Source organism: Mobula birostris, chromosome 4, assembly GCF_030028105.1.
Source record: "Mobula birostris isolate sMobBir1 chromosome 4, sMobBir1.hap1, whole genome shotgun sequence".
In the NCBI taxonomy this organism is placed as follows: domain Eukaryota; kingdom Metazoa; phylum Chordata; class Chondrichthyes; order Myliobatiformes; family Myliobatidae; genus Mobula; species Mobula birostris.
The window spans coordinates 153616958-153642800 of NC_092373.1; the positions used below are offsets into that span (position 1 = coordinate 153616958).

The 25843-nt window shown below is 41.9% G+C and overlaps 1 protein-coding gene across 5 annotated transcripts in view; it reads right to left on the reverse strand.

Annotated features, from left to right (window-relative positions):
* c4h4orf33 (chromosome 4 C4orf33 homolog) overlaps positions 1-25843 on the reverse strand; it is a 45336-nt gene that overhangs the window by 14570 nt on the left and 4923 nt on the right. For all 5 annotated transcript variants that reach the window (XM_072256267.1, XM_072256263.1, XM_072256266.1 and 2 more), the window contains one exon: positions 4595-4775. In XM_072256267.1, the coding sequence (XP_072112368.1) occupies positions 4595-4775 (181 nt within the window). The remainder of the gene's footprint in view (positions 1-4594; positions 4776-25843) is intronic.

A 25843-nucleotide genomic window follows, 5' to 3' on the forward strand; every position in this document is an offset into this window, starting at 1 on the left:
GAGAACAACAGGAGTTCTGCAGATGCTGGATATTCAAGCAACACACATAAAAGTTGCTGGTGAACGCAGCAGGCCAGGCAGCATCTCTAGGAAGAGGTGCAGTCGACGTTTCAGGCCGAGACCCTTCGTCAGGACTAACTGAAGGAAGAGTGAGTAAGGGATTTGAAAGTTGGAGGTGGAGGGGGAGATCCAAAATGATAGGAGAAGACAGGAGGGGGAGGGATAGAGCCAACAGCTGGACAGGTGATAGGCAAAAGGGATACGAGAGGATCATGGGACAGGAGGTCCGGGAAGAAAGACAAGGAGGTGGGGGGGGGGGACCCAGAGGATGGGCAAGGGGTATATTCAGAGGGACAGAGGGAGAAAAAGGAGAGTGAGAGAAAGAATGTGTGTATAAAAATAAGTAACAGATGGGGTACGAGGGGGAGGTGGGGCATTAGCGGAAGTTAGAGAAGTCGATGTTCATGCCATCAGGTTGGAGGCTACCTAGACGGAATATAAGGTGTTGTTCCTCCAACCTGAGTGTGTCTTCACCTTTACAGTAGAGGAGGCCGTGGATAGACATGTCAGAATGGGAATGGGATGCGGAATTAAAATGTGTGGCCACTGGGAGATCCTGCTTTCTCTGGCAGACAGAGCGTAAATGTTCAGCAAAGCGGTCTCCCAGTCTGCGTCGGGTCTCGCCAATATATAAAAGGCCACATCGGGAGCACCGGATGCAGTACATCACCCCAGCGGCCTCTTATATATTGGCGAGACCCAACGACCATAGTTTCCTCTAGCTTCAAGATTATAGACCAAGGTCCAAAATTTGCTTTAGTTCACGGAGCTCACGACTTAAACTTTTATCTGTCCCCTTCAACTCAAAATTTCTGCCAATAACAACAAGAATATGGGATCTAAATAAATATCAGGGATAATGAGGGTGAAAAATATGAACAAAAATAAATAAGATTAGTAAGTAATAACAAGACAGAAATAAATAAGGAACATTTTTTCTTTTAAATATAACATTTCTTAAACAAATAACAAATTGAACAGAATAGATTCCATGCTTGTTTACTCCCTGAGGTTGATTGATAGTGAATATCAATGAAGTTACTTTTTAAAATTAATAACTAAAACAGGTTGGCATAAATAATTAAACGTTGTCATAGGGACATTGATAGGATGCAGTGCTGGGCTGAGAGCTCAATTTGTTGAAGTGTGAAGTGATACACTTTGGAAGGTCAAACTTGAAGGCAAAGTACAAGGTTAATGACGAGATTCGTCACAGTGTGGAGGATCAGAGGGATCGTGGGACCAAAGCCCAAAGCCTCTGAAAGCTGCCGCGATTGCTCTGTGGATCTTCATTAATCAGGGATTGAGTTCAAGAGCCGCAAGGTAATGTTGCAGCTCTACAAAACTCTGGAGTATTGTGTTCAGTTGTGGCTTCCTCAAGGATGCGGAAGCCTTAGTGAGGGTACAAAGGAGATTTACCAGGATCACAAACAAGAGAAAATCTGCAGATGCTGGAAATCAAAGTAATACACACAAAACGCTTGAGGAACTCAGCAGACCAGGCAGCATCTAAGGAAAAGAGTAAATAGCCGATATTTCAGGCTGAGACCCTTCATCAGGACTGGAAAAAAAGAGATGAGAAGTCAGAGTAAGAAGTTGAGGGGAGTGGAGGAAGAAGTACAAGCTAGTAGGTGATAGGTGAAACCGAGGGTGGAGGAAGAAGTACAAGCTAGTAGGTGATAGATGAAACTGAGGGGTGGGGGAAGTAAAAAGCTAGGGAGACAATTGGTGAAAGAGATAAAAGGCTGGAGAAGGCAGAATCTCACAAGAGAGGACAGAAGGCCATGGAATACAAGTACCATACCTGCCCCTACATCTCCTCCCTCACTACCATTCACAGCCCCAAACAGTCCTTCCAGGTGGGATGGCACTTCACTTGTGAGTCTGTCAGAGTCATCTACTGTATTCGGTGCTCCCAGTGCGGCCTCTTGTATATCGGTGACACACAACGTAGACTGGGAGAACACTTTGCTGAGCACCTACGCTCCGTCCACCAGAAAAAGCGGGATCTCCCGCTGGCCACCCATTTCAATTCTACTTCCCATTCCGATACGTCAGTCCATGGCCTCTTCTACTGCCGCGATGAGGTCATATTCAGTTTGGAGAAGCATCATTTTATATTCCATCTGTGTAGCCTCCAACCTGATATCATGAACATTGATTTCTCTAACTTCCAGCAATTACCCCATCTCCATCACCATTGCCCATTCCCACTTTCCTCTCTCACTTTATCTCCTTACCTGCCCATCGCCTCCCTCTGGTGCTCCTCCTGCTTCCCTTTCTTCAATGGCTTTTTGCCCTCACCTATCAGATTCCGCCTTCTCTAGCCCTTTATCTCTTTCATCAACCAACTTCCCAGCTCTTAACTTCACCCCTCACCTTCTCCCAGTTTCACCTATCAACTACGACCTTGTACTTCTTCCTCCGCTCCCCTCACCTTCTGACTCTGACTTCTCATCTCTTTTTCCTAGTCCCGATGAAGAATCTCAACCCGAAATGTTGACTGTTTACTCTTTTCCATCGATGTGGCCTGCAGAGTTCCTCCAGTATTTTGTGAGATTTACCAGGATGCTGTCTGAATTAGAAAACATGACATAAGGAAAAGTTAAGCAAGCTAGGACTTTTCTCTTTGGAGCGAAGGAGGATGAGAGGTACCTTGGATTGAGTTGTATAAGATGATAAGAGACACAAATAAAGTGGGCAGGCAGTGCCTTTTTCCCAGGGTGGCAATGGCTAACATGAGAGAACATATGTTAAGGTGATTGGAAGGAAGTATCAGGAGAATGTCAGTGGCAGATTTTTTTAAAAGAGTGGTACGGAATGCATGGAATGCACTGCTGGTATTGGTGATAAAGGCAGAAACATTAGCAACATTTAAGGAGCTCTTAGATGGGCACATGGATGAAAGAAAAATGGAGTGCTCTGTAGGAGGGAAGGGTTAGATTGATCTTGGATTAGGTTAAAAGGTCAGCACAACATCATGGGCTGAACAGACTGTACTGTGCTATACTATTCCAAGTTCTCCATTCTAACTCTACCAGAATCTGGCAGAGAACCCTGATAATGATGCTCATAAATGATAGTGTCATTTGCATCTAAAAATATTCTTCAGAAAATGTGCCTCACTAAATTATTATGTTTGATTGCCTTAATCGCAAATTCAGACATTTTGATAAAAGTTTATTGTGCGTTTGGAGGAATTTGTAAATTTGGAGGAATAAACAGACTTATTACCACATTTAATGTAAACTTGCCAAAGACAACAGTGCTGCTTCGAGGAAGTATTCCCATCAATAATTCTACAACATGAATTAGAACTTTAGGCCTCTACAGCATTCTGTTCCATCTTATGATACTATTTACCAATGCCAGAGGTTTCTGCAGAATTATCTGCAGCAATAAGCTTAAAAATATATTTTCATGATTACCAATTCCAAGTTCAATGGTAAGTAATGAGTTCCATATGCAATGGATTTCTAACAACAAACAAGGAAAAATCTACTGATGCTGGAAATCCAAGCAACATCCACAAAACGCAGGCGCAACTCGGCAGGCCAGGCAGCGTCGACGGAAAAGAGTACAGTTGATGTTTCGGGCATCGATTTCTCTCACTTACGGTAATGCCCCCCATGCCCCCTGCTTCACCATTTCCCATTCCCTTTTCCCTCTCTCACCTTATCTCTCGCCAGCCCCATTGCCTCCCTCTGGTGCTCCTCCCCCCTTTTCTTTCTTCCATGGCCTTCTGTCTCTCTCACCAACCAACTTTCAGCTCTTTACTTCATCTCTTCCCCTCCAGATTTCTCCTATCACCTTGTGGTTCTCTCTCCTCACCCCCCAGCTTTTAAATCTACTCCACAGCTTTTTTTCTCCAGTCCTGCTGAAGGGTTTCGGCCCGAAACATCGACTGTACTCTTTTCCATAGATGTGGCATATTGCCAGTTGACTTCCAGTACGTTCCTAGCTTGCTTGCTTGCTTGTTTGTTTGTTTGTTTATTTAATTAAAGATACAGCCAAAAAGATACGACCAATTAATCTACCTGTTGCATCTTTTTGCATGGACTGTGGAAGGAAACTGGAGTATCCAGAGAAAACCCACAGATTCCATAGGAGGACGTACAGAGATGCTTTACTGAGCCCGCCAGGATTGAGCTCCAAACTCCCGTGCCCTGAATGGTAACGGCGTTGCACTAACCACTATGCTACCACAGCATCAGTACTGTAGAGCACACTCTTGCTAATCTAATTTGGAATGTGCAACTACAAACACAGTAGTTTATCTGCTATTCTCCAGAGTCACGAGATCAACAGCAGTGCATACTGACACAGTGTTCAGTATCTGATCTTATTTTGTCTCTTAACAACATAAGGATAATAAAACTACTTATTTGAAAATAAAAACTGAAAAAGTTGTAATGGAAAAAATTAAAAATAGAACTAAAATTTGGTGCAAAAATAATTAGCGTTTCCTGATCAAAAAAAGGTTGATACTTGGTTTTCATATATAAAATTTTGTTAAAACTGGTGCTTGCTCTACCTTCATAATCCCACAACTGATTGTAAGGTTTTCCTCTTGGACCGGCTGGGGATGGAGGATCATTGAAGAAAGGGGCATCTACCACCATTAGTATTCCTTCATCATCCGGCTTGAGTGACAGAGCAACTCCCTTGTGAGAGACTGGTGAACTATCCCATGTTTTTGTAATTGTAAACTCCATCTGGATAACAGTGTAATAAACAAAAAAGGATAGTTTTAGATAATTATGTACTGCAGTATAATTAGCAAATATTAATGTTATGAATAACTTACACAATTTCATCATAGGATGTGGCACAGTGTGAAAAATAATAATCGATAAACCGAATTGGAGCATTCCATCTAGTGATTTAGTCAAGGACAACGATCACATAATCATTAAAACACAAGTAAAAATCTCAGTAATAATGGAAAAGAAAGATTGTTAATTGTTAATTAACAAAATATAGTTAATTTTTAAAAGGCTTGTTGAGTGATTGGTTTGAATTGCACTTTAAAACAAAAACTGAATATGGATAATTTACACATTCTTGAATTCAATTTAGTAAAATGTATCATCATTGTGTCTCGGATGACTTGTTAAAAATTATTGAAAATATTCCTTATTTTTAATAGTTTTTGAATACTTTTCAATGTCCGTCACATATGATATACTTGTCTTCATTGGACAGGGGATTAAGAATGAATCAATAAGCCCTGTTACAGCCATATAAAACTTCAGTTAGGTTAGACTCAAAGTATTGTGTGCAATTCTAGTCACCCCATTATGAGAAGGATATGGAAGCTTTGGAAAAACTGCTGAAGAGATTTTCAAGGATGCTCCCTTGAGCTACAAGAAGAGGCTGGACAACTTAGGTTGACCTACCTGGTGCATTGGAGGCTGAGGAGATACCTAACAGAAGTTTGTAAAATTATTAGAGGCATAGGTAGACGCTCAGAATCTTTTTTGCTGGGTAGAAATATCAAGTAGTAGAGAAGATCCAGTTAAGGTAAATGAGGGAAAGTTTAAAGGATATGTGCAGAGCAAGTTGATTTTACTAAGAGAGCGGTGTGTGACTGTAATGGGTTGGGGGAGGAGTGGTGGCAGCAGATACATTAGTGGTGTTTAAGACATATGACTATGCAGGAAATGCCTAAATACGGTATAGATCTTGTCCAGCCAGAAGTAGCTCACCATGCCATTATGTCGAATGACATTATGGGTTGAAGGGCCTGTTCCTGTGCTATACTGCCCTATGTTCAATAATATCAGTTTTTTAAATATGTGATATAAAGCTGAGATGGTAAACATTGCATCAATAGAAATTAGTTTTAAGTATTTTGGTAACATGTTGAGTCTAAGAATGTAGAAGGGGTGTTGTTGCTTCTTTGTGATGACATTTATGTGCTGGTCCCAGGATAGACCCTCTGATATGTTTACACCAATGAATTTATAGCTATTGATCCTCCCCCCCCCCACCCCGCCATTCTCTATTGCAGACTGATGAATGGACCACCTTCCTCCTGTAGTCGATAATCAGCTCCTTGGCTTTGCTGATGTTGAGTGAGAGTTGTTGTGGCACCACTAATCAAGATTTTCAATCTCCATCCTATATGCCAATTCCTTACCGCTTTTGATTCAGCCAACAACAGTAGTATTGTCAACAAACTTAAATATGCATTGGAGCCACACAATCAAAAGTACAATGTGAAAGTAAAATCTGTTCAGTCAGTGCAGAGCACAGGTCAAATGTAAATACTGTGTGAAAGCATATTATCACGGGAATAAGACTGTCACGCTTATTATTTTTTAGCTTTCTACTAAATCCAGTTTTGGGATAGTGCAGGGGAATTTGGTAGTCTTGACCCAGGACTTAGCTGGCCAAAAATGTCAAAATCATAAATCTTTGAAGAATGCTGAACTGGAAACAGCAATCACTCAGAATGAGAATCAGGTTTAACATTAGCAGTATATGTTGTTGAATTTGTTGCTCTGCAGCAGCAGTACATCAGCTTGATGTACTTCAGTATTATTATTACTCAGATCAGGCATCGTTCTTAAATAGATATCAGTTAGTATTTCACGCAGAAAACCATACATTACGAAGGGCAAGAGTTACATAGGCTGAAGACTGTGACATCATAAAAGTAAGTTATTAATTATTTTTTCATTTATCATTCATAGTATCTGCTCTGTGCAACGACAAATGATAATACTTGGCATTTGAATGTTTCTGAAAACAGCTCAAGAATATGTAACCATACCCCCCAGTCTACTTAACTATTAGAATTTTTAAATGCCTTTGTATAAACTAAATGCCAGTTTGATAATTTTTATTATCTTTCAAAGATTTAAAGTAAGTTAATAATGGTCCAAACTCTCTTAAAATCAGCAAACCCTAAAATGAGGCTTAATTTGTTAATCACATCCATTCAATAACCCCCCTTGCCCTCTTGATACCCCATACAATATTCTCCAGTCAATTTGGCATTTGTAGGCTAATTAGGCAAAACTTCCCTCTGACAAACTTCATGAAAGTCTATAGTCAGGCCACAGCCTCCTGCTGTGACTCAGTTATATCACGTTTCTGAATTTCAGCAAAGTCACAAAGTTGTAGCTTCATGGGGGAATGAAAATAATGCTGACATTTTCATAACCATTATTATTATTATCCTGGAAAGAAAAATAGGGCTATTATCTTTAACCCTGGTCTCTGAGCCATAAAAGTTGGCAACTGAACATGAAGCAAAGAACCACAAGCCCAAACTCTCAGTTTAAATTACAATTATCTGCTTCAACTGAATTCATCTGAGATAATCCACGAATATAATAGGTAGCTAAAATTACTTTATATTGACTAATTCTGAATTAGGAGCCTGAGGAGCAATTTGCTTCCATTTTCTTTAAAATATTAAATGGTATATAGCAGATTAGTCTGCTATATTAATCTGTGACAAGCCAAATATGGCTTTCAATTGTGCAGAGAAATACCATGAACAGCTGAAACAATGAATTAAACCTGATTCTAATTCCTATAAATATCCTCACCAATTAAAGCACCTATCTTTAAAGTTCAAGGTTCAAAATAAAATTTATTATCAGAGTACACTAGACAATGGGGTGACCCGTTGGGGCACCCTTTGAGAGAAGGGTAGTGCAGTCTGATATGACCAGAATGAACATTACATTTTCCTGAATGCTACTGGTATCGCTTCGCTTTGGAAACTGAAGTAGAAAACCTCACGTTATTAAAGAAGAACAAAGCGTAACAAAGGAAATATAGCTGCTCCTCATTTAACGAAGGACACTTTTGATGGCATCATTTCTGGTTTATCTGCCACCATTGTGCCTCTTGTTGTTATCCTGGAGATGTGCAGCCCTTTTATCCCCCGTCACTTCAGCTCTTCTGCTGTTTGTTGTTTGTCGCTGATCCTGGAGAAGTGCATGCCTCTCCTCCTCTGTCTCTTCTTTGCTCATCTTTTTGGTTCTGACTCTTTGATCCTGGAGTCGTGTGACCCTGGCCTCATCCGATTCTTGTTCTCTCTCTCTCCTTGCCACTTCCCGACGACGTTTGGCGTCATCCCTTGACCATAATGACCCCCTCCCCTTTCCACGCAGCATAATTAGGCTGACCATTTTTTTTACCCTAATGCAGGATAGAAGATACGAAGCACTAACACCAAAGGATGCTGATTATTCTTGATGATGTGGTTGGCGGTCTCCTAAATGGAAGTGATATAGTCATCGCTGTCCTTTGACTGTAGCAAAGGGTTTTATGGGGGCCTCGAAGTACATCATTACAATAAGATTTAATTATCTCTTATTGATGGGTGGTAGTTAGATCTGTCCCAATCCTGCACATGCTGATGATGATTAGCAGAATGTGACCCCTCGAAATCCCTCCCCTTCCCTTCCCCCATCCCAGTTTCACTCTGCCCCCTCCCCCAGCTGCCTAATACCTCCCTCATAGTTCTGCCTCCTTCTACTACCCATTGTGCTTTCCCCTAATCCTTCTTCACCTTTCCTGTCTATCCCCTCCCTACTTCCCCTCCCCCACCCCTTTATCTTTCCCCTTACTGGTTTTTCACCAGGAACCTAGCAGCCTTCTCCTTCCCACCCTCCCCCCACCTTCTTTATAAGGCCTCTGCCCCCTCCCTCTTCAGTCCTGACGAAGGGTTCCGGCCCGAAACGTTGACTGTTCTTTTCCACGGATGCTGCCCTCCCTGCTGAGTTCCTCCAGCATGTTGTGAGTGTTGCTTTGACCCCAGCATCTGCAGAGTATTTTGTGTCCTCAAAATAGAGCTGCCCTGCCCTTTTGCCCCGGTAGGTGTCACTGCTGAGGCTGGCCGTGCGCATGCACTGGGCTGCCGCATCCCGATTTCCATGATGGCCGATCGGATCTCGGGTGAAAGGCAGCCTGTTGAGTTTTGGTGAATGAGCAATTTCATATGAATATATAACCCTGAACTTTGCCTGCATTCTGTAAGTTAGCGTATTTTAATTCGATGTAGCCAAAAAAAGTGCCGCTGTAATGCAACGTTTGCGCTGATTGGAGATCACAAACAGACAGACAGAGCATGAGCGTTTTAGTAGTATATAGATACATGTCACCACGTACAACCCTGCGATTCTTTTTCTGCGAGCATACCTAGCAAATCTATAGAACAGTAACTGTAAACTGTAAATATCAGGAACTGTAAACTGTAAACAATCTGTGCAAATGCAGATATAATTAAATAGCAATAAATAACGAGCACCAAGTAACAATATAACAGAGTACTTAAATGAGTGTAGCTATCCCGTTTTGTTCAAGAGTCTGATGGTAACTGTTCTTGAACCTGGTGGTGCTGTACCTTCTACCTGATGACAGCAGCGAGGAAAGAGCATGGCCTGAATGTGTTCAATGGGTGGGAAGGTTTTACCCATGATGTACTGGGCCAAATCCACTATCTTTTGCAGGATTTTTCACCAAAGGCATTGATGTTTCCATGTCAGGCCATAATGCAGCCAGTCAGCCCACTTTCCACCACACATCTATAGAAGTTTGCCAAGGTTTTTGATGACATGCCGGACCTCTGCAGGAAGTAGAGGTGCTGTCATGCTTTCTTGGCAAAAATATATATATGATGGGTCCAGGACAGGTCCTCTGAGATAGTGATATCCAGGAATTTAAAGTTACTGACCCTCTCCACCTCTGATCCTCCAATGATTACTGACTCATTGTCTTCCTTTTCCTGAAGTCTACAATCAGTTCTTTGGTCTTATTGACATTGAGTGAGAGGTTGTTGTTATTACACCACTTGGCCAAGTTTTCAATCTCTCTCCTGTATGCTGACTCATCACTCCTTTGTTATGGCCCTCAACAGTAGTGTCATCAGCAAACTTCTATGTGGTGTTGGAGCCGTGCTTAGCCACACAGTCATAGGTGCAAGCAAAAAGAGCAGGAGTCTTAGTACACATCCCTGCGGTTCTCCTGTTGTGATGCTGTTGTGTGCTGGGGCAGCAGGCTGAGGGTAGCAGACACCAACAGAATCAACAAACTCATTCGTAAGGCCAGTGATGTTGTGGGGATGGAACCGGACTCTCTCATGGTGGTGTCTGAAAAGAGGCTGCCGTCCAAGTTGCATGCCATCTTGGACAATGTCTCCCATCCACTACATAATGTACTGGTTGGGCACAGGAGTACATTCAGCCAAAGACTCATTCCACCGAGATGCAACACAGAGCGTCATAGGATGTCATTCCTGCCTGTGGCCATCAAACTTTACAACTCCTCCCTTGGAGGGTCAGACACCCTGAGCCAATAGGCTGGTCCTGGACTTATTTCCTGGCATAATTTACATATTACTATTTAACTATTTATGGTTTTATTACTATTTAATTATTTATGGTGCAACTGTAATGAAAACCAATTTCCCCCAGGATCAATAAGGTATGACTATGACTATGACTATGGAGATTGTGAAGGAGATGTTTTTGCCAATCGAACTGACTAGGGTCTACAAGTGAGGAAATCCAGGATCCATTTGCACAGTGGAGTATTGAGGCCCAGGTCTTGGTGTTTACACTGATAGTTACTAATACCATCCAGAAATGAAGAAGCAAAGTCAATTGGCATTAAGGTCTACATCAACTGCAAGTTACAGTATTTAAAATGCTCATTAAATCTGTTAAAAACAAGTGTGCTTCTCACAAGTATTTACCCAGCTAAAGGTGCACTAAATCCAAAAACAAGCAAAGCAAATACTACCATAGTAATGTGAGAGTACTTCTTGAGTACTTAAGACCTCTAATCATCTCTAAATAGCACAGGATTACAATTGGAATAAATTTAAATACAGCTGCAAAGCAGGGAGAAATTGGAATCAACTAGTCAAAAGGTCAGGCTAAAAAAATATTTGTACTGGTCATTGCAACCAGAAGGAAAATCACATTTATACTGACATTCCCACTCTAAGCAGTGTGGACTATATGGGAGAGGAAGTAATTTTGCTATGACTTTCAACTAAGAAACCTTTCAATTTCTCAGATAGTTCCACTGATACCAGCATTTCTAAGAAAATAGGTGAGTGACACAGTCCAATCAATTGATCCAAAGTAATACCGTGTCCACAGGATTAATTTAGAGCATTAATAACAGGTCCAGAATTGAATCTAAAGTTGACCTCCATTCAGTAAGGTAATCACTAGCCAGATCTTTGGCTTTGTTCTTTTTTATCTGGTCCATCTAACCATCAATTCCAAATAAGAAGGAAAAAAGATGGGGGAAGGGGAGGAAGCCCTATTTCTCTGTAGTCTACAAATCTCTCTCAGCCTTAAATACTCAGTATCTGCAGCTCACCGGGATAGAGAATTCCAAATATTCACAGCTGACTGGGAAAAAATATTCTTCATCTCTGCCCTAAGTGGTCAACCCTATATCCTCAAACTCGGCTTCCCACACACAGAGAAACATCCTCATGGCATCCACCATCAGAATCATTTGTGCCTCACTGATGGCTGGAAATGCTTCAGATATTGGAACAATGAGAGATAATGCAGCAGTCATTCAAGATCAGAATCAGAATCAGCTTTTTTATCACTGACATATGTTATGAAATTTGTTCTGGCAAGATGGCAGCATGGTCAATTGCAGCAGCTTCTGCGGCGCCAGCCAAAGGCATTATTGTCCTTTTTAAGCATTTTTTTTACGATCGCAAGACCCTGGTGGACATTAAGAACTTAAAGTACTGCAGGTCTACCTCATCAGTGAGTTGCGCAATGGCAGAGAAACTGAAGGGTCTGGACTTGGTGTGGATTGTGCTGCTGCCTACATCAAAGGTGTTGGTGTGCAAAGGCAGTGTGCAGTTTAACAGCAAGTAATCATCTCAATCACTTTCCTTGTGATCACAACACCCTGTTGGACCTACCTATCACAACACCCTGTTGCACCTACCCTCATCAGCGGTGTGGACAGATAATCAACATGGTGCCCAAGGAGTGGGTGGAATTGTTAATTTGGGAAAGTATTAGAGCCATTGCCTGCCTTTATTGTTGAAAATTTTGAATGTTAATAAGTCTTAACTCTTGACCAAGGGTTGAGAGTAAACGCATGATTTACTGTAAACATCTTTCATTTGTAAATGAACAGAGAGTCAATGCAAAATTTTTATTGTTAATAACTGTATTGAATAAGGACTCACAGTCAACGAATGGTTTTCTTTTCCTGTATGTAATTATTTTTATTTTGTAATATTTCTGAATAAAGTATTTTTGGAAAAAAAAAACATTGTTAATGTAGAATGTTGCAATACCTATTCAATGATTTATTGTTTGACAGCGGGACAGCTGTATGACCTTGGCCGTAGCAAGGACTTGGCTTCAAACTGCAGTGTCACTTGCTTACAGCCGTCCAGGAGAGAGCTGTTGGAATCAGTATGCTCCACTGAAGGACACTGAGTGCAGCGTCCAAGCTGGAGTCCGTGCTGCCACCCAGTGTTCACTCAGCAAAAGGCAAGTTGTATTGCATTCGACTGCAGACTGTTGTAACATTCATGGGATTCAGGGTCTTGGACTATATTTCTTTTGTGTGACTGTAATTTATTGATATCTTATATATGCCATACGTGACTGTTGGTACTGTGTTTTGCACATTCACCCCGGAGTAAATACTTATTGGTTTGGCTGTATTCATGTATGGCTAAATGACAATTAAACTTGAACTTTGGACTTTGTTCTGTGGCAGCAATGAGGGAATACGGTCCGATATTGAAATGGGGTAAATGAGGTCAAAACAAGAATGAGCTTGAGAATCTGAATTCAGCTATTCAGCTGTACTTTGTTTGGTAATTTATATAATTTAGTTCCAACGTCATGCTTTGTTCTGAACTGGTTTATGCCCTAGAATTATGATGAGTTTATTATTCCTATGGTGAAAATAGATAGAAACATAGAAAACCTACAGCACAATACAGGCCCTTTGGCCCACAAAGCTGTGCCGAACATGTCCTTATCTTAGGTATTGGAAATATGAAATTCACTTGCGATTTGAATAATCCTTTCATGCAGCAGAGTAGCTGTGTTTATAGCTCTACATAAAGAGCAGAATCATGTTCCACTGCCTTCTGCCTGCACTCAGACCTGGATTTAATTGAAGACCATATCTGATACTTTTAATAGGGCACAATGCAAGTAGATTCAAATATTTAATCCTGGCCTGTTAAAATTCAGCCATTGGATGGTGTATATTTTTAATTGTAATTTTACACATTAAACTTAAATTTTTGCTGTGATCAAAATCTAAAAATGTAAAATTCACAAAATGAATATACCACATCATCATTTTATTGTTTCTCAATTATCGAATACAAAATAAACTTTGTGGTTGTAATGACTGGTCACTTAACTAAGACAGCACCAAGAAAAAGCAACCATGAATAACACTTCATAAACTGCAAAAGAACAGTCCAATTGGTCCCTCTCCTTTGCTCATTTCCATATGCATTCATTTTTTCACCTTCAAGAGCTAATCCAAAACTTCAATAAATACAGGTCGACCTTCATTAATCCGGCACCATTGGGACCTGAGGAGTGCCAGATTATCCAAGGAACCGGATTACAGAAGTCAGAATAGTGAAGGTCAACTGTAGTAACTTTATGTAACTAAATTTCCTATTAATCAAATAAAGCAGTGCAACTATCATTAATTTCACCTTTACACTGCATTAGAAAATGATGTGAAAGACTTCATACATTGACCTGTTTACACATTTTAGCTCCTGTCTAGTAAATTCTAGTAAATAGAGTGTGAATTTCTGATAAAGTTCCTTAGTCATTGAACTAATAATGTACATACTCATTCCTAGTCAACATGGATACATTATATAAATAAGCACATATTTTATTTAAGATTATTACCAACATCCACACAAAACTAATCTATGAACTCCAAGACCTTAGTCTCAATACCTTCTTGTGCAATTGGATCTTCAGTTTCCTCACTTGCAGACTCCAGTCAGTGCGGATTGTCAACATCATCTCCTCCATGATCTCTATCGCACAGGTGCACCACAAGGTTGTGTGCTTACCCCCTGCTCTACCCACTTTACACTTATGACTGTGTAGCTAACCACAGCCCCAATGCCATATTCAAGTTTGCTGATGATACCGCTGTTGTTGTGGTGACAAATCAGCATATAGGGAGGAGATTGAAAATCTGACTGAGTGGTGCCATAACAACAACAATTTACTCAATGTCAGCAAGATTATTGACTTCAGGAGGAGGAAACCAGAGGTTCATGAACCAAAGCAACACACACAAAGTGCTGGAGGAATTCAGCAGGCCAAACTGCATCAATGGAAACGACTATAAAGATGAAGAGTCTCAGCCAGAAACATCGACTGTTTACTCTTTCCCATAGATGCTGCCTGGCCTGCTGAGTTCCTCCAGCATCTTGTGTGTTGCTTTGGATTTCCAGCATCTGCAGATGTTTTAGTGTCCATTAGCCAGTCCTCATCAGAGGATCAGAGGCAGAGAGGGTCAGTAACTTTAAGTTCTTCAGTGTTATTATTTCAGAGACCTGACCTGGGCCCAGCAAGTAAGTACAATTCTGAAGGAAGTATGCCAGCACTTCTACTTCTTTAGGAGTTCATTAAGATTTAGCATAACAGAGTATACTGACTGGCTGCATCACAGCCTGGTATGGAAACACCAATGCCCTTGAATGGAAAATCCTATAACAAGTAGTGGATATGGCTCAGTTCATCACTGGTAAAGGCCTCCTCACCATTGAGCACATCTACGTGAAATATTTTGTAGGAAAGCAACATCCATCATCTGGGACCCCCACCACCCAAGACATGCTTTCTTCTCGCTGCTGCCATCAAGAAAAAAGGTACAAGAGCTTCAGGACTCACACCACCAGGTTCAGGAACAGTTATCACCCCTCAGCTCTTAAACCAAAGAGGATAACTTCATTCAATTTCACTTGATCCATCATTGAAATATACCTATAACCTATGGACTCACTTTCAAGGACTCTTTATCTCATGTTCTCACTTATTTATTTATTATTATTTCTTCTTTATTTTTGTACTTGCACTGTGCTGTGTGTTGTCCTTTTCACACTGGTTGAGTGCCCAGGTTGTTCTGGTCTTTCATTGATTCTGTTAATGTTATTATTAGACCGTGAGTCCAGAAGACATGGGAGCAAAATTAGGCCATTCAGCCCATCGAGTCTGCTCTGCCATTCCATCATGTCTAACGTCAGATCCCACTCAACTCCATACACCTGCTTTCTCGCCATATCCTTTGAAGCCCTGACTGACCAGGAAACAATCAACTTCTGCCTTAAATATACCCACGGACTTGGCCTCCACCCCAGTCTGTGGCACAGCATTCCACAGATTTACTACTCTCTGGCTAAAGAAAATCCTCCTTACCTTTGTTCTAAAGGATCATCCCTCAGTCTTGAGGCTATGCCCTCTGGTTCTGGATACCCCCACCGTAGGAAACATCCTCTCCACATCCACCCTGTCTAGTCCTTTCAACATTCCGTAGGTTTCAATGAGATGCCTGCATTCTTCTAAATTCCAGTGAGTACAGGCCCAAAGCTGCCAAATGCTCATCATGTTAACCCCTTCATTCCCAGAATCATCCTCATGAACCTCCTCTGGACTCTCTCCAATGACAACACAGATCCATATTCGATGGATTTATTGTGTATGCCTTCAAGACAATGAAACTCAGAGTTTTATTTGGTGACATATATGTACCTTGATAATAAATTTACTTCGTGTTATTCAAATTTAAATAATGTGCTAAAAGTTGAGCAACACACTCAGGATGCTGGAAGAACTCAGCAGATCAGGTAGCATCTATGGAAAGGAATGAACAGTCGATATTTCAGGCCGAGACCCTTCATCAAGACTGGAAAAGAAAGAGTAAGAAACCAGAATAAGAATTTGGGAGAGAGGAAGCAGTAGCTAGATAGATGACAGGTGGATGAGCGAGGGGGATGAAGTGAGAAGTAGGAGGGTGATAGGTGGAAAGGGTAAAGGGCTGAAGAAGAAGGAATCTGATAGGAGAAGAGAGTGGACCATGGGATAAAGGGAAGGAGGAGAGGCCCCAGGAGAAGGTGATAGGCAGGTGAGAAGAGAAGAGGTAAGCGGGGAAGTCAGAATGGAAGAAGAGGGAACAGGGAATGGAAAAAGTTATGAAAAGTTAAACAAATTGATGTTCATACCATCAGACCATAAGCCCTAAAAGCAGAAAAAGACTAGACTATTCAGCCCATCAAGTCTGCTCTGCCATTCTAACATGGCTGATTTATTATCCTTCTCAACTCCATTTTCCTGCTTCCTTTCCGTAATCTTTGACACTCTGACTAATGGAGAACCTATTATCCTCTGAGTTAAATATATCAAATGGCTTGGCCTACACAGATGTCCGTGGCAATGAATCCCACAGGTTCACTAGCCTCTGGCTAAAGAAATACCTTATCATCTCAATTCTAAATCGGCATCCATCTATTCTGAAGCTGAGTCCTCTGGTCCTAGAATCCCTAACTATAGGAAACATCCACTCCACAGAAAACATCAGGTTGGAGGCTACCCAGACAGAAAATGAGGTGTTGCTCCTCCAACCTGAGAGCGGCCTCATTGTGACAAAACAGGAGGCCATAGATTGATGTGTCAGAACGGGAATGAGGATTGAAGTTGAAATGGTTGGCCAGAAAAGGTGCTTGATAAGGGGTCCTCTAATTTACATTAGGTCTGCTCGATGTAGAGCAGACTGCATCAGGAGCACCAGATGCAGGAGACAACCCCAAAAGTTGCAGGTTAAGTGTTGCCTCACTTGGAAAGACTGTTTGGGGCTCTGAATGGAGGTGAAAGAAGAGGTGAATGGACAGGTGTGACACTTCTGCTTGCAGGGGTAAGTGTCTGAGATTAGATTAGATTATGAGGACACTCAGTCCTCGTTTATTGTCATTTAGAAATGCATGCATTAAAAAATGATAGAATGTTCCTCCAGAATGATATCACAAGAAAACACAGGACAAACCAAGACTAAAACTGACAAAACCACACAATTATAAAATATAGTTACAACAGCGCAAAGCAATACCATAATTTGATAAGGAGCAGACCATGGGCACGGTAAAAAAAAGTCTCAAAGTCCCGATAGACTCATCATCTCATGCAGGCGACAGAAGGGAGAAACTCTCCCTGCCATGAACCTGCAAGCGCCGCCAACTTGCCGATGCAGCACCATTGAAAGCACCCGACTGCAGCGGATTCTGAGTCCGTCCGAAAACTTCGAGCCTCCGACCAGCCCCTCCGACACAGCCTCTCTGAGCACCATCCTCTGCCGAGTGCTTCAACCCCACCCCAGCCGCCAAGCAACAAGCAAAGCCAAGGACTCGGGGCCTTCCCCGATTAGTAGGGATGATCGAATGGATAAGGGAATCACAGAGAGTGCACTCCCTGTGGAAGGCTGAGAATGGGAGGGGAGGTAAGGAAGTGATTGGTGGTAGGCTCTCGTTAAAAACGGTGCAAGTTATAGATAATGACATGATTGGTAAGGGCAAAAAGGACTCTATCCCTATTAAAGTTGGAGGAAGATGGGGTGAAGGCAGATGTCCAGGAAATGGAGGAGATGTGGGTGAGAGCAATATTAATGGTGGAGGAAGGGAAATGCTGTTCCTTGAAGGTGGAGGACATCTCTAATGTTCTGGAAAGGAAAACCTCATCCTGAGAACAGATGTGGTGGAGACAAAGGAACTAAGAACAGGGAATGGCATTTTTACAGGTGAAAAGGTGGGAAGAAGTATAGTCAAGATAGGTGTGAGAGTCAGTAGTTTTATGAAAGATATTGGTAGACAATTTGTCTCCAGAGATAGAGACAGGGAGATTGAGAAAGGGGAGAGCGGTGTCAGAAATGGACCAAGTGAACTTAAGAGACTGTGGAATTTGGAGGCAAAGCTGATAAAATTGATGAGCTCAGCATGGGTGCATGGAGCAGCACCAATGCACTTGTCAATGCAGCGTCCAAAGGGTTGGGGAGAATTACCAGTGGAGGCTTGTTCCACATGGTCAACGAAAAGACAGACACAGCTGGGGCCATTTCTTGGTCAGAATTATGTATTCAGATCAGATCTTAAAGAAATATCCTATGCTGCAAAAATTTGCTTTATAGTACAACATCTATTTTCCAAATACATTTTTGAATGAAAAGTAAATTTCTGTTCAAGATGGTGCCAAGTTGCAATGTCCATTGAGGTTAGGGCTCATACTTAGTTGTTTTTTAAGCTCATAGTGATGGTTTTGGGAACAGCACGAGGAGTTAGGGGTTGAGTTAGGGTTTAGGGACAGAGTAGAGAGGGAGTTAGAGGTCAGGTGCAGTAAATGAAGATTCAGGTGCAAGAGTTGGTGGTGGATTACTCCCAAGTCAAAGGCCAGTGATCCCCTGGTACAGACATCAGTTCGGACTGGCAAGCTCTGGGAACAAAGACCAGTGATCCCTGTCATCAAAATCCCCCAAGTTGCCAACTCCCAAGGTCAAAGGTCTATGTGGGCAAGAAACAAGAGGGCTGGAGTTCAAAGTCACATGATCGGTAAGCTCTGGGATCGATACCAAACGTTGAAGACCAAAATTGGCAAGTCCAGAGATCAAGGCCTGTTGGTTGAAGCGCCTGAGACAGAGTGTCTGGAAATTGGAAGCCTGATGTCTGCTCATCTGGGCCAGGGTCTGGAGATTGGAGACCTGGAGACAGCCTGTCATGGGGTTGGAGGCTTGTCCCTGCGTGTGAGTAGGTGGGTGGTGAGAGAGAAGAAAGGGGCTTGTTTTGCTGTTATTTGTTCTGATGCTTGTGTTACTCTTCTGAATATTGTGGGCATGCTCTTTTGTGCCGGAAAGTGGTGCAACACTTGCAGGCTACCTGCAGCATATCCATTGGTTGCGTTAGTTGTTCCCACAATTAACACATTTTACTTTATATTTTGATGTACATGAAATAAATAAATGAATCCAAATCTGAAACTGCTAATTTAATTTCACCTGGGCTGATGAAGGGTCTTGTCCTAATAGGCAATTGCTCAAATTCCTCCACAGTCTGACTTGCTGAATTCCTCCAGCATATTGTTTGCTGATACAGATTCCAGCATCTGCAGTCTCTTGTGTATCATCCGCTATTAACAAGCTGTTTGGGTTGAAACTTCGAAGTTCAAAGTAAGTTTATCATCAAAGTATATATGTGTCACCACATACAACCTTGAGATTTGTTTTCTCGCAAGCATACTCAATAAATCCAGTAACCATTATAGAATCAATGAAAGACCACACTCAAAAGGGTGGACAACCAGTGTGCAATAGACAACAGACAATGCAAATACAAAAAAAATTAATTATAAATAAATAAGCAATAAATATTGAGGACATGAAATGAAGTGTCCATGACAGTGAGTTCATAGAACGCTCAGTGAAAGGGCAAGTGAAGTTATCCCCTTTGGTTCAAGAGCACGATGGTTGAAGGGTAATAACTGTTCCTGAATCTGGTGGTGTGAGTCCTGAGGCTCCTGCACCTTCTTCTTGATGACAACAGCAAGAAGAGAGCATGGCCTGGGTGGTAGGGGACCCTGATGATGAATGCTGCTTTCCTACAACAGCGTTTCATGTAGATGTGTTCAATGGTGGGGAGTGCTTTATTCATTATGGAATGAGTCATATCCACTACCTTTTGATAGAATTCTCCATTCAAGGGCATTGGAGTTTCCATACCAGGCTATGATGCAGCCAGTCAATATTCTCTCTACAACATATCTATAGAAGTTTGGCAAAGTTTTAGATGTCATGCTGAATCTTCACAAACTCCTAAGGAAGTGGACGCACTGCCACGCTTTTCTTCGTTATTGTACTTGCAAGATGGGCCCAGGAAAGGTACTCTGAATTAATAACAGTGAGGAATTTAAAGTTGCTGACCCACTCCACCTCTGTCACCCTATAATGAATGGCTCATGTGTTGGCCATGGCGGATTTGAAATATGGAAGAAAATGTCGAACTCGAACAGGACAAAGACAGTGGAATGCAGATACTCATAATGTGAGACTGTCTTTGCAGTTCCCCTCCCCCCATCTTAGACTATAAAACCATTAAATAAAGGAACAGAATTAGACCATTTGGCCCATTGAGTCTGCTCTCCCATTTCATCATGACTAATCCAATTTTCTTCTCACCCCCAATCTCCTGTCTTCTTCCATCATGCCCTGACCAATCAAGAATCTATCAACCTCTGACTTAAATATACATAAAGACTTGGCCTCCACAGCTGCCTGTGGCAAAGAATTCCACAGATTCACCACTGTCTAGCTAAAGAAATCTCTCCTCATTCTATTCTGAGGCTGTGTCCTCGGGTTTTACACTCTCCCAACATGGGAAACCTGCTCTTTTGAGGCCTTCACCATTTGATAGGTCTCAATGAGGCCACCCCTCATTCTTCTGAATTCCAGCCAATACCGGCCCAGAGCCATCAAACATTCTTCATATGACACTCCTTTGAACACTCTCCAGTTTCAGCACATACTTTCTAAGGTAAGGAGGCCCAAAACTGCTCACAGTACTCCAAGTGCGGCCTCACCAGTTCTTTATAAAGTCTCAACATTACATCCTTGCTTTTATATTCTAGTCTTCTTGAAATAAATACTAACATTGCATTTGCCTTCCTCATCACAGACTCAACCTGCAAATTAACCTTTAGGGAATCGTGCACAAGGACTCTCAAGTCCCTTTGCCCCTCACCCTGCCCTTCCACCTACCTTCGTACCATCTGCAAACTTAGCAATAAAGCCTTCAATTCCATCATCTAAATTATTGACATATAACCTAAAAAGAATCAGTCCCAACACACACCCCTGTGGATCACCACTAGTCATGGGCAGCCAGCCAGAAAACCAGTTATTCCTGCTTTTCTTCAAAGAATTCCATCAGACTTGTCAGGCAAGATTTTCCCTTGAGGAAACCATGTTGACAATTGGCCTATTTTTTCATGTGCCTCCAAGAACCCTAATAATTGACATCAACATCCTTTCTTCTGTCTCTCTCTCTCTCTCTGTTCTTGAAGAGAGGAGTGACATTTGCAATTTTCCAGTTTTCTGGAACCATTCCAGATTCTAGTGATTCTTGAAACTTCATTACTAATGCCTCCACCATCTTTTCAGCCACCTCCTTCAGAAATCTGGGGTGTACACCATCTGGTCCATTTGACTTATCTACCTTCAGACCTTTCAGATTCCCAAGAACCTTCTCTCTTGTAATGGTAACTTCACACACTTCATGACCCCGACACCTGGAACTTCCACTATACTACTGATGTCTTCCGCCATGAAGACTGACGCAAAATACTTATTCAGTTCATCCATCATTTCATTGTCCCCCATTACTACCTCCCCAGCACTTATTTCCAACAGTCAGACGTCCACTTTCGCCTCTCTTGTACACTTTATACATCTGAAGAAACATTTGGTATATTTTTTAATATTATTGGCTAGTTTGCTTTCCTATTCCATCTTTACCTTAATGACTTTATTATTTGTCTTCTAATAGTTTTTAAAAGCTTCCCAGTCCTCTAACATCCCACTAATTTTTTGCTCTATTATATGCCCTCTCTTTGGCTTTAATGTTGGTTTTGATTTCTCGTGTCAACCACCATTGTGTCATCTTTCCTTTAGGATACATATAAATGCTGTGCCTTCCAAATTGCTTCCATAAATTCCAGCCATTGCTGCTCTGCCATCATCCCTGCCAGTGTTCTCTTCCAATCAACTCTGGCCAACTCCATGCTTCTGTAATTTCCTTTACTCCACTGTAATACTGATACAACCGACTTTAGCTTCTCGTTCTCAAATTTCAGGAAATATTTGATCATATTATAATTTCTCCTAAGAGTTCTTTTACCTTAAGCTCTCTAATCAATTCTGGTTCACCACACAACACCCAATCATGCCACCCATACCAGACAGTGATTTAGCCTGTCAGAATGCTCTCCACAGTACATCTATAGAAGTTTTTGAGTGTATTTGTTGACATGCCAAATCTCTTCAAACTCCCAATGAAGTATAGCCATTGTCTTTCCTTCTTTATAACTACATCAATATGTTGGGACCAGGTTTGATCCTCAGAGATTTTGACACTCAGAAACTTGAAGCTGCTCACTCTCTCCACTTTTGATCCCTTTATGAGGAATGGTATGTGTTTCTTCATCTTACCCTTCCTGAAGTCCACAATCAGCTCTTTCGTCTTACTGCAGCACCATTCCACCAGTTGGCATACCTCACTCCTGTACGCCCTCTCGTCACCACCTGCGACTCTACCAACAATGGTTGTATTGTCAGACAATCTATAGATAGTATTTTAGCTATGCCTGCCACATAGTCATGTGTGTATAGAGAGTAGTGCAGTGGGCACCCCTGAGGTGCACCCGTGTTGATCGTCAGCGAGGAGGATATGTTATCACCAATCCACACAGATTGTGGTCTTCCAGTTAGGAAGTCGAGGATCCAATTGCAGAGGGAGGTACAGAGGCCCAGGTTCTGCAACTCCTCAATCAGGATTGTGGGAATGATGGTATTATATGCTGAGCTATAGTCGATGAACAGCATCCTAACATAGGTGATTGTGTTGTCCAGTTGGTCTAAGGCCATGTGGAGAGCCATTCAGATTGCGTCTGCCGTTAACCTATTGTGGTGATAGGCAAATTGCAATGGGTTCAGATGCTAGCTGAGGCAGGAGTTCAGTCTGGTCATGACCAACCTCTGAAAGCATTTCATCACTGTCGATGTGAGTGCTACCAGGTGATAGTCAATAAGGCAGCCCACATTATTCTCTTTAGGCAATGTTGCCTTTTTGAAGCAAGTGGGAACTTACGCCCGTAGCAGTGAGAGGTTGAAAATGTCCTTGAATACTTCTGCTATTTGGTTAGCACAGGTTTTCAGAGCCTTACCAGATACTCCATTGGGACCTTTCACCTTGCAAGGGTTCACTCTCTTTAAAGACAACCTAACATTGGCCTCTGAGACAGAGATCACAGGGTCACCAGGTGCAGCAGGGATCTTCGCAACTGTAGTTGTAGTCTCCCTTTCAAAGTGGGCATAAAAGGCGTTGAGTTCATCTGATAGTGAAGCATCTCTGCCATTCATACTATTGGGTTTCGCTTTGTACAAAGTAATGTCTTGTAAACCCTGCCAGAGTTGCCGTGCATCTGATGTCATCTCCAACCTTGTTCAAAATTGTCTTTTCGCTCTTGAAGTAGCCCTCTGCAAATCATACCTGGTTTTCTGGTACAGGCCCAGGTTGCCAGACATGAATGCCACAGATCTAGCCTTCAGCAGATGACATACCTCCTGGTTCATCCATGGCTTTTGGTTTGGGAATGTACAGTATGTCTTTGTAGGCGCACATTCATCCACACACAGCTTAGATGAAGCAGAGCAATGGAAGTTAACACTTCTGTGTTTATCTTCAGTGTGGAGGATCAGAGGGATCTTAGGGTCCGAGTCCATAGGACACTGAAAGCTGCTGCACAGGTGACTCTGTGGTTAACAAAGCATACGGTGCATTGGCCTTCCTCAACTGTGGGATCAAGTTTAGGAGCCAAGAGGTAATGTTGCAGCTATATCAGTCCCTGGTCAGACCCCACTTGGAGTACTGTGCTCAGTTCTGGTCGCCTCGCTACAGGAAGGATGTGGAAACCATAGAAAGGGTGCAGAGGAGATTTACAAGGATGTTGCCTGGATTGGGGAGCATGCCTTATGAGAATAGGTTGTGTTAACTCGGCCTTTTTCCCTTGGAGCGACGGAGGATAAGAGGTGACCTGATAGAGGTGTATAAGATGATGAGAGGCATTGATTGTGTGGATAGTCAGAGGCTTTTTCCCAGGGCTGAAATGGCTAGCACGAGAGGGTACAGTTTTAAGGTGCTTGGAAGTAGGTACAGAGATGCTGGGGTAAGTTTTTTATTCAGAGAGTGGTGAGTGCGTGGAATGGGCTGCCGGCGACAGTGGTGGAGGCAGATACGATAGGGTCTTTTAAGGGACTCCTGGACAGGTACATGGAGCTCAGAAAAATAGAGGGCAATTTCTAAGGTAAGGACATGTTCAGCACAACTTTGTGGGCTGAAGGGCCTGTATTGTGCTGTAGGCTTTCTATGTTTCTATGTTACACTCAGCCCTGCGGGAGGAACAGCACAAGGCCAGGTGATTTGCAGGAGGCTATATTATAAGCTAAAGGGGCTAATCGAGGTGACCCAGTGGAGGCTTTGCATAAGTGCAGAGAGTGGAAAGAACAGCCCCCTCTGCATTTGTGACAAGATTTTCTTGAGTGTTTATGGTCCTACATGGGATAGGTGAAATTTGACCCAACGATGAACAATAACTGGCTGAGGACCTTGGTATCGCACAGTACTAAGGAGAGCAGGGGAGTGTTGGAACTGTTTGATCCCAGTGACCCTACACATACCTGCAGAAGGTACAAGCACGAATTCTTGTATTTTGTCGTCAGTGCTTTCAGTTTGTGTTTCTTTGTTTTCCATGGAATTGATTTTAGGAGAACCCAGATTCCATACTGGCTATCTGTAATCTAGATTGAGATGGAAATTTGTGCATCTCCATTCCGAATATAAGATGCCCACATTTCAAAGAGAAATAGGCATTCAGGGAAATTGTTCATTAGTGGACAGTTAGATTGGGAACTTGAAATTGACAATTTTGGGAAAATTGGAGTATTCGGAGAGCAAAAGTTGTTTTACTAACAATACTGCTTTATTTTACAGAACATAAAGTATATTATTCAAGACTTTTGACATATTGATTTTGAGTTTCAGATTCCTTCAAAAATATTTTTGAAGTCTCAGTATTCTGTATTGCAAATGGAAGTTCAATTTAAATATTGGATTGGTCCAAAGAGCATTTCAGCATTAATTCTTTCACCATCTTAAAGCACACATTTATCTGGCTACTGCTAGCTGTTCGAATTTAAGTGTCTTAGTCATGCTTGGCACTGCAGGGTTAGCATGTAGTTGGAAAGGTTATTAAAGTTTCCACCTTCCTTGCAAGTAATCTTCATTGTACTGGAGGGTTACCATTTGATAGCAAATGATCCAAAGGACCATTTGCATTAGAATAATAAGGGAGAAGTGGAAGACAATCAGGAACCAATACCCAAGAACAAAGACACAAACTAAACTCATTTTTGTTGCAGTGGGTTCCTCACATGTACAGGATGGTAAGATTACAGTTCTGTGGGATAACACTTATGTATATGTGAGTGAGGCAGTGATTCACTCAAGATGTATCTATTGGGGTGGTTACAGCCAAGTCCTTTCCAAAGGATATTTAACTGTTATTAACTGTACACAGAACATTGAACAGAGGGCAAGTAGAGTGAAAAGGTTCACAATGTGGACAAAACTTGTGTCATGAGACAAAACTTACAAATTGTGTCATCAGTACTTATGAAGTTTCTTCATTGTCTACTTAGTCTGTGAATAATCAGTTTTTCTTACAATAGGCAGTGGTGAGACAGACATATTGTATAGCAGCAGCTACAATGAGTTATACCAAGGGATGGAAACAATGCCTTTGAAAAATCGCAATGTCACAATTGGGAACGTGATTTTTTTAGATTGTCTCAGCTCGCAGTAAAGGTGGTAACGAAGAAGAACCTCACATTCCAACGCCGTGATACAGGTCAATATTTTGGGACCATGTTGTGATTAAGTTGCCAATGATTTCTCATTGAC